Here is a 12,994-nt window from a genome sequence, read left to right as displayed (position 1 = left end):
AAAGTAAGAAAATTTTATTTATGATGTGTGTAGTTTACTTACCCTGCCTCAAAAAAAGAAGGTTAAATATTACATTTTTTTCCTTTAGGAAATGTAATTTGGGACAATTATCAACCCCATTTTTTGGTCCTTATTCCTATGGAAACTGTATATATTTTCTTCTTGGGTGCTCTTTATGACTTTTTAAAATATTTTAAAAAAGTAATTTAGAAGTAAGTTTTTCAAATAAAGCAATATTTCTTAAAAAAAAAAAAAAAAGACTGTGATGTAGCAAAGGACAGAAAGGAGTCTGAGACTCATCCATCTATCCATCCATGGGGGGAGGGCTGGAGGCAGAAGAGCAGGTGAAGCTGCTGTGGAATTGTCCATGGACCCAGCAAGAGTTGAAGAGGGAACAGTAAGAAGTGCTAAGTTAGGTAGGAGGAGAGCGGGCACCATGGAAACTGAGGCAAGAGCTCCCTGATGTCAAGGGTGCTGAGGGCTTAGGAGGACTATGGGTAACTGGGAGTGGGTCATTCCCGGGGTGATGGCTCCAGAGATGTTGGGATGTACTTGGTGGGGTGAGGCAGGACAGAGGGCAGCTGGCACGCCGTTAAGGAGGAGGATGAGGGAGTGAAGGCTGGTGCCGAGGCAGGGTGGGATGGAAGGTAGTGGGGAGGGAGGCAACCTGAGTCAGAGTGGGGGAAGCAAAACAGTGTCAGGATGGGGAGAGGAGTCTGGCTATGACTGAGGGGCGGGGGGCAGTCCCAGCAAAGGAGAGACTAAACATTCAGGGTGGGAAGCTGATTTGGCAAAGCTGGAAGAGGAGGACGTAGAGCATGGGAGGGGTCATCACATCTGCCCACAGTTAAGTCATTGACAAATCTGGGAAAGGCTTGGTGGGGAAGAGGCGACTGTTGGGGGGTTGACCTAACAGGTCCTCCCTGACCCTGTAGGACCAGACCATCATCAGATCTGGGGTGGGGGTGATGGGATGAGGACAACTCTCCAGCATAGCTTTACAGCCTCAAGGCAGATCTTGAACGCTCTGGCTATCCCTAGAGACAGGAAAAGAAAGCAGAGCTGGGGGTGCTGAGCTGGGGAGAATCGCTCCTGCCTCCAATGCCCTGTCCTCCTGTTGCTGCCTCTGCAAGTCCTTCCAGCCCCTCCTCCACAGTTTTGGTGCCTTCCCCCGCCTGCCACCTTGCAGAGCTCTCGCTGCCCCTATTGCATTCTGCCCCTCTAAGGGGCTGTGTGACCACTGGTCCCTCCCGCCTGACCTGTCCTCTGGGGTCGGGGCCCTCGGTGGATGTTCACAGGACACGTGGGGAAGTGAAAACTAAAGGCAGCCAGAGACTTCTGGGGGACAAGAGCAGCAGGGAGCTGAAGAGGAAGCATATCCAGTGCCCTGCACCCTGGGGCTACCGCCCCCACATTCTCTGAACCTCATTCATTCAGTCAACAGACACATGCCATCACCTTCGACGGGCCAGGCATTGTTCTAGGCGCTGGCCATTCGGTAGTGAACAACGCGCACACGACTCCCGTTCTGGTAAGGAGAGACCCACGATAAACAAAATTGATTAGTAAAAACCACAGTGTGTTAGGTGAAGTGCTACGGACAGGAGGGATAGGGTGTGCCATGGGGGCTGCACTAAATAGAGTAGTCAGGGTAGTCTCACTGAGAAGATGAAAGAAGACAAACTTGATTATCTATAGGTCACCTAGTCCTGGGGGGCTGTAAGGGGAAGGGTCTTGGTCGGCCCCTTCCCTAGGCCCCATAGGTTAGGGCATGGAGAGCTGGGGCCGGCCGGTGCGGTTCTCTGGGAGCACCACCAGGGGGAGCCCGGACCCCTCCTAGCGCCTTCCGAGCCCTCCCGCACAGCCTTGCAAGCAAAAGTTTTTCTTAAACTAACAATGCCAGTGTAAGGAGGTGCTCGCGCCTGATTGGACGGGGGAATTTTGCAGGTTTGATTCCTTGATTGGACAGGAGGTGTTAGGGGTGGGGAGAGAGCTGATGGTGGGGGATCCCGCACCCTCCCCCGTCAGTCTGGCCGGCTCAGTCCTCCAGTAGGCTCGGCTGTAGCTCGCAATGTGACACCAGGACGAACACGCACTCGCGCGCTCTCCCCGGCTCGCACTCCCTCGCCCGCTCTCTCACACACACGCACGCACACACCCACCTCTCCCATAAACACACACACACACATGCACACCCACACCCACGCGCGCCCGCACCGCCCCACGCGCGCACACTCCCGCCCACGCCCACGCCGCGCTCCGGGGAGTCCGGTCCCGGCCAGAGCGCGAAAGGATACGGAGAAGCCACCGGCGGGGAGCGCAGCGGCACCCCGAGACGCGGTGCCCTCCCCCCGCGGCCGCCTCGGCTCGGGCTCGGCCTGGGGACCGCCGGCCGGCGATGGCCCTGGACTGCCTGCTGCTGCTCCTCCTGGCATCCGCAGTGGCCGCGATGGAAGGTAACGTACCCACCGCGGAGCAAGTTGGCGGCTGTATCCCCGGGGCTTCTGTGGCTGCTACGCGTCGCCTGCATCCCGCGACCCGAGGGCCAGGTTGTTGGGGAGCATCGGCCGCGGCCGAGCGCGGGGCTGGGGCGGCACCCACCCGCGCGCCCCCGGCTGGCTCTCGGCGCCCGCAGCTGGTTCGCGCGCGGAGCCCTCTGGCTCCCGCGCCCGGGCGCTCCTTAGCAGCCCCGGTCTCCCGCAGCTCGGCTCAGAGAGCACGGAGCCCGCTGCATTGCGGTGCAGGCTCCTTAGCTCCGGCGGAGAAGGGCGTTGGGGAAGAAGGGGCGCCTCGGGCGGTCCTGCCCCTGGAGTGCGGGCGTTAGTCTGCTCGCTTCCTATCCCGGGCACGGATGCTCTTAGGCAGCCGCGCGCCACCTCTCCTTTTCCTCCGCTCGGGATCCGCGGGCTCCAGGACTCGGCCCGGCGGGCTAGCGCTGCGCGCCGGGACCGGAGAAGCTCTGCCACGGTACCTCGCAAGTGGCTGCCGAATGAGAGGGGCTGAGTTCATTGGCCCGACCCTCGGGGGACAGCTGGTGGTACCGCAGCCTGCGGACTGCATCTTTCCCGGGTCAGTCGGGGCAAAGTGGACACCTTTGTCGCCTCTTGCTCCTGAAAACGGGTGTGGGGTGGAGTGGGTGATCAGTCCTGACGAAACTCGCCCAGTATCCCACCGGCCTGGGAAGGTAGCCGACGCGCAGCGACGCTCTCTCTGTTACTTCAGCCTTGGCTGTGCCTCTGCCGCCGTGGCCCGGAAAGCGCGCTCCGCGGGCACAGCGCCTGGCGCAGCAGGGAGACCCGCGCTCGGCGGCGCCCGCGAATCCCTGTGGGAAATCCCTGCCCCTCTCCCGCCTCCCGCCCCCTTCCCCCGCCCCATTCCTCGAAGCCGAGCGGCGGCCGCAGCCCCCTCCCGAAACGCAGCCGGCCTAGAGCGGAGTTTAGTGTCGGGATGGAAGCAATTCTGGGGGGAGATACGCGCCTCAGCCCCGCAGCCCCGGTGTCCGGCGTGGGTGAAACTCCACCGAGGGACTCCGCACGCAGCCCCCGGCGCCCGCGCCGCCTTCCGAGCTGGGAGCTCGCTCTGCTGGGCCGCCCAGGTCCTCGTCCAACTGCTACTGGTTGCCCAGCGGAACCCTCCGCCCGGCCCCAAACCCCGTGGTTCAGCGCCCCGACCCCTCCGGAAAGTGCTGCCCTTCTCGAAGCGAAGCTGGGGCCTTGTGGCCCCGAGGCGGGGCTAAGATAACCCGGCCCGGTAGCGAAGACCACCATATCCCGCGTTCGTTCTGGTGGCGGCGCGGGGGTGCGGCGATTAATGCCTAGAAAGCTCGCTTTTGCTGTTCTGAAGGTGGCTTTTTGTCTGCCCTCCGCCTGCCGCTGCCCTTTCTGGCTGCTGGGTCTTTGTGCCGAGGGGGTTGCTTTTGGGAACGTGCAGGGGCTGGAACGTTGGGGAGCGCGATCAACAAACACCCCGCAGAAGGGATGCTCGGATTTGGCTTATTGAGAGGCAAGCGCGGGAGCGGTTGAATTAGGACAAGCCAGGCGAGGCACACCTCCAAACCAGTCGGGACGACCTGGGAGAGCGGGCATTTGCAATGGGCGAGGCCACACTGGACTTTCTAACGCTGGGGCGGCGCGTCCTGCCCGCCCATCTTCGCGCCCCTTGGAGGGTCAGCGGCTCGGTCTCGGAGAGCAGATAGGTGCCTACTTGGGGAGCCTGGTCTCGGCGTTGGGTCTTCATCGTTGAAGGAGAGCACATGCATTCGAGCGAAATTGGAGAGCAAATGTGTGGGAACTCACTGGGCGTCTGGCGGCGCGCGGTTTCTGCCCTAGACCCCCTCTTGGCTAGCCCTCCCTATCTGCTGGGCTGGAGAGGCCCCAAGGAGGGTGCCGTGGTGCCGGCGCCCAGCCGCGCGTACCAGTCCTGTCACCCAGGTCGTCTGGAGCCTTTCCCTCCTCGCAGCTCGGAAACTTTACCGTTAGCCTGGCCAGAAGAGCCCGGCTTTCTGGGCTGAACGTCTCTCTCTCCAGTAAGGGTTAAAAGAAATGCCACGTTCAGCAGAATATTAAAGCAGCCCTGGCGTCCCTGCTCAGTGCACAGGGATAGTCCACACCATTCACTCCTTCCTCTCCCCGATGAACACAGGCAGGCTCATTTTCTCCTCCTCACACGCGGAGCTGCCTTCCTGCCGGGCTGGCTGGGCTGGGGCCAGCATCATTCGGTTTGCGATGAGTGAGGAATAATTATCAGAAAAGTGGATCAATGAGCTGCCTACACAGAGAGCAGATCCCTCTCACACTGCCGTGGCCAGGCGGTGCCTCCCCTTGCTGGTTTGGCCACTTTTGTGTCTGTCTGTCTTCTTTCTCTCGTGGGTCTCTGTTGGAATTTCAGTGGGCCCTTGTCACCCAGGGCAAGCAGCTCCAAGAGCAGTCAGGTCCTCAGCCCAGGCCAGGGCAGGGACAAAGGGATAACGGCAGCCGTGGGCCAGGTGGTGGGGACACTTAGCCAGAAGCAGGCGGGGCCCTAGGAGACCCTCTGCCTGGGCGGAAGGAGGGAAGGGGCTGGCTGACCTGGGGAGTGAGAGGCCCACACTGAAGGAGACGACCCCTTCCCTCCTCCCTTCCCTCCCCACTTATAGCCCGCTCTGCTGTGTGGGGAGAGAGATGGCATGCAGGGCAGAGGCATGGGCTTTTAAAGGCTATTTTCAGAGGGGAGCAGGCAGGCTGGGAGACAGGGATGCTGACATACTCTGGGCTTCTACACACAGAACCAGGGCTCTTTTCTCTGTCTCCAGAAAAACAACTGCCTCTTCAAGTCCATGTCTTTTCACCCTGGGCCTGAGAGCTTGTTGAGAATGGGCTGCTGGTGTCTGCGGGCTGCATTCTCTGAGCTGCCCTTTGGCCCATACCCTTTGCGTCGGGGTCTGGAGACCTGGGCTTCTCTTGAGGTGCTTCTGAGGTGTTGGGCTGGCTGCAGACACTTCTCCCTCCGAGTGGAGTATTCCTGGGCTAAGCGCGTTGGCCCTTCTGGGAGGCAGTGCCCTGGAATCACTGACAGCTCATAGCATCCTCCCAGCCCGAGCACCCGTGGGCGTCCACGAATGACCATAGACTTGCAGGTGGCCTCCGTGTTCCACGCTCGCTGACCAGAGCACTCCCCGGAGAACCGCTCTTTGATGTGGCCCAGAGTGAAATCCTGGGCTTGCCACCCTTGTACGTGCACACGTTTGATTTGGTGGTAGGGCTTAACAAATAGTGAGTTCTCGAAGGAATTGCTGATGTATGAATACATACACCCCTGAGTTACTGCAACCCTTCTTGGGGTACCCCACCTTGACATGCAAGGGCACTGAATCTCACCGTTCACAGTTTGTGGCGAAAAACCCCAACCTCAGCCTGTGTGCCTACAACAGGCCACCAGGCCAGGTGGTAATTGGCAGTTTCTGCATTTTCTGTTAATATTCATTTGCTACATGTGCCTCTGTTTTGGGTATCCATGAGCGTGCATGAGCCGGCAAGTGGTAGCAGGCGCCAAAGATTGAAAAAAATGTCTGGGAGAGAAAAGTAAATTTGCGAGAATTCTATCCATTAGTTGATTATATTTTCTGTGCGTTATGAAACAGTTACCATTACTCAGTGTTTGTGGAGGGACCCCGAAGCCAGTGAGTGGAATGCTGGCAAGGAAAGGTAACGCAGCCCTGGGCCATTGCTTGAGAAAAGTCTTGGCAGTGTAGACAGCTACAGAGGTAGGACCCAGCCCTGGCCTGAACCTTCTGGGTTGGCAAAGCAGAGCTGCCAGTAGCTGGTGATGCTCACCCATTCCAGCCTTAGAAGTTGGACAGGTAATATACGTTATGAGGATATCCCTGTACTGGTTTAAAAATAAAGATGCTATTAAAGTCAAAGATGCATTCATATTATTAAACTAAAACAATCATCTTAGCTAATCCTCAGGAGTTCTTAGAAACCCTAAGGTTCAGGAGCGTAGGGTTTCCAGCGTGGGCAAAGGGTGGAAGCAGTTTTGGAAGCCAGTCATCTCAGGTAGGGATTTTTAGGCTTTAGGCAGCCTCATGGCACCTGGGCAATTTGCTATAGACTCCTGGACTCTTCCCACAAAAGTTCAGCAGGTCTGGATAGATCCTGAAAGTCTGCATTCTGGCCTCCCAGAAAATCCTGTTGCAGGTGCTTCCTGGAAATTCTGCCCAGGGGAATGGTTCTAAAATAGGCTGCGGTCACAAATCCTGGGCAGGTCTTGCTCCACTTTGCACTTACTGAATGGCCTGGGATCTTCATTTTTAATAAAGGGCCCCAGTGATTCAGATGCAGGCAGTCTGGCACCGGCATATTTGGGAACTGCTGATAATAGCTAACACTTAACGCTAGGTGTTGTTCCAGGTGCTTTACATAAATTAATTCACTTAATCTTTAGACAACCCTATCAGGTAGGTATTATTATTAACCCTCCTCTCCCATTTTTCAGATGAGAAGACTGAGGTACAGGGTGGTTGAGTAATTTGATAAGGCCACATAGCTAGTGAGAGGCTTGCACTGGAACCTAGGCGGTCAGGTTCTGGGGTTTGTGTTCTTAACCACTCCACCTCACTACATCACTTTTGTAGGCTTTGCATGAAGAAAGGTTCAGATCCACCTGAATCCATGGGCAGGAAGAATTCTAACGCTGATTGAGCCACCGACCGTTGGGTACTCCGTTGATTACTGGGGACTCCATGTTTCCATGGTCACGGGAGAAGAGATGAGTGAAAGTTTCATATAATCCCAACACTTCAGCTGAAGCACCAGTTTCCTACCCCTTCTTTCCCACCCTATTCCCATCCTGTACACAGGCAGACACAGGGCTAGGGACCTGTACCGTGGTGAGGCTTCTGATAAGGAATCTAGTAGAAAGACTGGGAGCATCTTTGTTCCTCTTCTTGCCCTGGCCGCTCTCCCAAGGAAGAAATGATTGCGGACAAAGGTCCCTAAAGGGGATGGGCCTGGGCACCCTATGCATCCTGGGGGCAGTGGAGGGAGCACACTGGATCCTTACCTGTTCCCCCTCCCCCCACCAATAGTCTAGAGCACATCCCTGTACCTGGATTCTAGGAGTCCACATTCCTTGGAAGAGCTCCCTTTCTGTCTCCCTCTTCTGCATTAGCCACTTAAGCAACCTGAATATTTCCATCAGATTTCCATGTCTCCAAAGGTGGTGGAGAAACAGCACTGGATGCCTGCCCTTCTGAGGAAATTACTATAATAATAAAGTAACACCCTGGGAGAGATTCCATATTTAAAAGCACAATTTTGCATGAGAAATTTCTCAGCCCCTTCCGTGGATTGCATTTCAATTGCAGCAATAGTCAGGGTCCCCAGGTGTGTGTTTGTGCTCAGAAGGGGGGCATTGAGTGGCCAGGTCAGGGCCACCTGCTCCATCAAAGGCCCTCAAGCCTGACGTCTGAGTCACCTCACTGGCTTTTGTTGATCACTCCTCTGGGGGGTTAGAGAGATGGGAACACACTGTGCAGGGAGGCCTGGAGGGTGGTGGGCTTGATTCTTCTTTACTAATGGAACACTGCTTTCCATCTGACCTAAGACACAGGAAGCAACCGGATGTACAGTTCGCTCTCTCCCTCCCTGTGCCCCAGTTTCCTCATTGTTGAAAGGCTAACGGAGGGGCCGTTATGATGGAGAGGGTAACAGGGGCTTGGGGTGGGCGCAAACCCCAGGGTAGAAGCAGTGGTAGAAGTAGGAGGTTTGGGGGTGACAGCTGTGGGTAAAATGCAGTCTGGGGCATGGTGACCCCCTGACTAGTTGTGGGCGAGGTGTGGATCCTCTTAGGCTGGCAGGGGTTCTGCAGCAGCACCTCAGAGATGAGTGAGGGTGAGCTGGGCCGACATTAAGAAGGGTCTTAGCCTGGTGCCCTCCATGAGGAGACCTTGCTCCTGGGACCTCTTGTTGGCCTGGTCCAGGCCTGCTGACCTGGTCCAGCACTGGGTCCACAGTCTCCACTTGTCCCATGTAGAATCATCCGCCAGGTGTCTCTCGGTGCAACTGGCTTTTACGTTTGCCACTAACTTTGTGAAAGAGAAGGTTTCACTTCCACAGCCTAGGAAGAATATCTTACCCACCTGCTGCCTCATTCCCAGGGAAGCATGGGAGCCGAAAATCTGGGGCCCTTCACTACATCATAACGACCCCCATAATGGGGTCTTCAGGATGCTCATCTGCTAAAGAAGCTGAAAAGGTGATGAAAAAGGCCGTCTCCCACTCTGCCCCCAGCAGAGGTGTTCCTCCAGGGCAGGGAAACCCCAGCGCCCGCAGACAAACCATTAGCAGCTTCTGAAGGAGGCTGCTCTGTCCCCTCATGGAAGGTTCCCAGAATTCTCTGGAGCAGATCTGGGCCAACGTGGAAACATATAGGAAATTTCCTGAGAATTACCAGGACTCATTTCTGCCCACGAGTTGCACCTGAGGCCCGGAGTCTCTCCTCCCGTCCCTCCCGTTTCCTGGCAGCAAGTGACAAAATGACTGATTTGAATTTAACCTCCTTGTTCTGCTTCTCCATCCCCCCAGTGGAGGTGATAACGAGCAGAGAAATGGGCAGAGGCAGGTGGCCAGGAGGGGAGGGGCAAGTGAGGGAACAGGGGTCCCAGGCTGCAGCCTAGCACTGGCTTCTGAAGTCCCTAGGACTGATCCTGGGGCCGCTTCAGCTCCTGGGGGCCAACAGGGAGTCAGGCTTGTTCCCAGGGCCCCAACATGTTGGGAGCAGGACTGGAGACAAGTTTTAGGGAAGGGAAGAGACTTTCCAGAAATCTTACAGCCTAGCAGCACTAGAGCCAGGACTAGACTAAGCTTCTATTGCCCATTCACCATGTGCTGATCCCATACCCTTAATATCCAAGCATCTGTTTGTTCTCCCATTTTACAAGTGAGGAAGCTGAGGCATTACTGGCACAAGAGCTAAGATTCAAACCGAAGTCTTGATAAAGTGAAGTTGGACAGCTCCTCAGCCTCTGCCTCCCAGTTCAGTGCCTTTTCTATTGAACATTGCTTACTCATGAATGAAAGCAGGGAGCACTTATTAAGCGCCAGCTGTTTATTCACTGTTCTGCCAGGTGCTGTCAAAGGTACCAGACAATATCCTGGCCTCTGTGCCCAAGTCCCTGTGGCCAGGCTGTCCTCCTGCTCTCTGGAACTGCCCCACCTGTGCCCCCAGCTGGAGGAAGAGCTTCTTCCTTCTCCGTTTGCATTTTCCTGTTTGCACATGGCCTTTCCCATGTTGTCCCACCAGTCAGACCCCCACTGTGGTCATTAGTGGTTTTCTTTTTGCTGCGTGTCCGTCTGGCTCTTGTCTTTGATGTGCTGCTTAGACGGTGGCGGCTTGGCATCTGGGCCGGGCTCGTGATGGTGGGGGTGTGTGGGGAGCAGGTTGCTGTGGGCCTCCTAGAGCTCCCGCCACAGGCCCACCTTCCAGAAGGAGGGCCAGTTGCCCGCGTTCTCCCTTGGGGACCGCCCTGACTTCTGCCGTGTTCACTCTGCCCTGCCTGGGGCCGTGTTACTCCCAGAGCTCTGGCAGCTCCTGTCCGTGGGGACAGGTGCAGACCCACAGCATCAGGGGAGGACATGGGGATTTAGCATCAGGTTTGAGTGTGGAAGGGCATGTAGGAGGAGGGGGGAGAGAAACCCCTCAGCATCCTAGTCTCACTGGACAGTGCCCGGTCCCCCTGGGGCCGTGCCTGTGGACGGTGCTGAACAGGAGGACCGGGAATAAGAGCAGGCAGCTTCATCGACAGGGCGGCAGAGAAAATGCCTTATCTGTGAGAGGCAGCTGGGCCCTGCAGTTCATTGTTCTGTTGTTTTCCTCTTGCTGCTTTTTCAGTACATCAAGGTGGTACCTTTGCCCTTGGCTTTCTCATTGATGCTGAGGCTTGAGCTGTGTGGTGAGCTTGGAAGGGGGAGAAAGAAGGGAGGAGCCTCGCTCAGGAGGGCTGGGAAGGGAGCCCAAAGAGGGATGCTCTCAGTCCCTTTGGCAATGCAGCCAAGTGGTCTGGATGCATTGGGGATGGGGTGGAGCGCAGGCTGTAAGCTTCAGGGCAAGGAAGAGGGTCTCAGACCATCCATCTAGCTGTGGGTGGGTGCCCAGGGGCCTGTGTTGGGCACTGGTCAGACCATACTTTGGGTGTCAGACCACACTGTGCTACTTAGGTTTACCCTGGCTGGGGCGTGTGTGAATCTCTTCCAGCACCTTGAGGACTGATGCGAGACCCTTCACAATCTGGGTCCTCCTTCCCCCGACTCCGGTCCTGCCAGCAGCACCTGCTGCTGCTCCGTCTTCCCCTGCTCCACACGGGCACAGATGCACACACGCTGCACAGGTACACACACCCCGGGCATCCCCTTTCCTTTTCCCCGTCTGTGCAGGGGCCCAGCTGAGTGTTCTGCGGCCGTGCGCCTCCGGGTCTGCACCTGCTTGCTCCGCCTGTGTTGTTGCGTTTGTCACTGATCTTTCCTTGGCTAGCTCTAACTTAGTCTTTAGAATTTGCTGTAGTGGTTGCCTCCTCTTGGAAGCCTTCCTCCTAGCCCCAGGCTGGACTAAGTGGCCTGCTGGTCCCCACCGCAGCTGCTTCTGCCTCCCTCTGTGGGAGCACAGTCCACACTGGTCTGCAATTGCGTGTTTATTTCACTGGAGACTCCGCAGCTCTGTGAGCCCCTGAAGGGTGGGGCTCTGTCTTCATTGTCATGGTATCCCCAGCATGTGACATATAGGTAGTGGCAATGTGTATGTTGTATTAATGAATACAAAGAAAGAAAAGGTCAGTAGAACACACAAAAACCTGAAATCATGTCTTATGTGGTAGTTTAAAACATGTGTGCAAATTTTTGATATTCTTTTCATCAAAACATGAAACCTAGCTCGTCTCCATTTAAATATGGGTTGGTCTTCTGCTCACTCTGATGAATAGAACATGGCAGAAGTGATCTTGCCTAACTTTGGAGGTGAGATCAGAGAAGATACTACAGCTTCTGCCTGACTGTCTCTCACAAGGGATGTGAGACCTGGTGACCCTGCCACCATATTGTGAGGAAGCCCAAGCAACTTGGAGAGACCACGTGGAGATGTTCTAGCCACAGCCCTAGCTTACATCCCAGCCCACTGCCAGCATCAAATGCCAGACATCTGAGTGAGTGAGTCTTCAGATGGTTGCAGCCTCCATCTTTCCAGCCATTTCTGCTGACTCTCAGTGGGAAGAGACAGGATTTCCTCACTGAGCCCTGTCCAAATTATAGATTTGTGAACAAAATAAATCTTGTCATAGTTTAAAACCACTAGGTTTTGGATTGGTCTGTTATGTAGCAATTGATAACCAAAATAGGAGAAGTAGTAGAAGTAAAATAGTTTAGAGAAGATTAGAGAGGACTTAAGGAGAGGCTGGGGAGAGGGAAGAGAAATGGTATCTCATTCATTCAACATCTAACAAATATTTGTCAACCTCCTACTATGTGCCAGGCAGTATGTGCAAAACAGGGAGTGATGGAAAGGGAGCCCAGCCTTTGGGAGCATCTTAGTGGCAGGACAGACAGTCATTAAGAAGACAAATAATGTAGAACATAATTTTAGGAAAGTACTATAAACGGAGTAAACAGGGTGATGTGATCGAGGGTGATGGGTGCAGGCTTGGGCAACTGAAAATGAGGGGAGAAGGTGGGGAAGGGAAGACCTCTCTCTGTGAATACATGAAGGGTCATTTTGCCAAGCAGGCTTAGCTTTACTCAGCATGGGAGATGGATTTCGGCATGATTATTAAATTCTTTACAGACAAACTGAACCAAGCTGGGATAGGCTGCCTTGAGGGATGATACAGCCCCATCCCGGGGTATCCAAGGAGGGCTGAGCCACTCCCAGAGGTGAGAGCCCAAATTCTACAAGAGGCAAATGGGGAGTGGGAGCAGAGGGGTAGAACTGACAGCTTGGCCTGGGAGCCATCAGGTTCATGAATACTCATACAGAGCACATTTATTGAGCATCTACATGAGAAACTTTGTACTTGAAGCTGAAAACATGAAGGTCAAGAAGACACAGTCTTTCCTTCCAGGAGCTCACCGATTAACAGACTGGTGGGGGAGACAGAGCCATGCAAACTACAAGCTGTAACAGGATGTATGATGGCATATGCTAGCTGTGGTATAACAGTTACACATCAGCTGCTAGGAGAAACCAAAGGAGGGGGTCATACTTCCGATGGGAAGGATTTGAAGCAAGAGTGTGTGTGCAAGAGAGAGAAACAGAGATAGAGACATGGGGAAAGCTCCTTGGAGGGTGGGTAGAAATTTGTCAGACAGAGATGGGAGTGGGTAAGGATGAGAAACCAAGATTGATAGTCATTCCTATTCTCTGTCTTATGAAGGTGGACTTCCGGAGCTCTCCATGAAGGGCTTTACCTATTTTATTAGCCATATCTTTGGCTGTAGGGACAGATGTACAACTCAAGGTGGAGAAAAGC

At 55.1% G+C, this 12,994-nt stretch overlaps 1 protein-coding gene across 1 annotated transcript in view; it reads left to right on the top strand.

Annotated features, from left to right (window-relative positions):
- Positions 1-2,086: 2,086 nt before the first annotated feature.
- EPHB1 (EPH receptor B1) overlaps positions 2,087-12,994 on the top strand; it is a 424,956-nt gene continuing 414,048 nt past the window's right edge. Inside the window, exon 1 of the mRNA XM_061193662.1 lies at positions 2,087-2,456. Within this exon, the coding sequence (XP_061049645.1) occupies positions 2,399-2,456 (58 nt within the window). The 5' untranslated portion in view covers positions 2,087-2,398. The remainder of the gene's footprint in view (positions 2,457-12,994) is intronic.

Source organism: Eubalaena glacialis, chromosome 6, assembly GCF_028564815.1.
Source record: "Eubalaena glacialis isolate mEubGla1 chromosome 6, mEubGla1.1.hap2.+ XY, whole genome shotgun sequence".
NCBI classification, from domain to species: Eukaryota; Metazoa; Chordata; class Mammalia; order Artiodactyla; family Balaenidae; genus Eubalaena; species Eubalaena glacialis.
The sequence above is the reverse complement of the archived record's forward strand: the minus strand, read 5'-3'. Positions and strand labels throughout refer to the sequence as shown.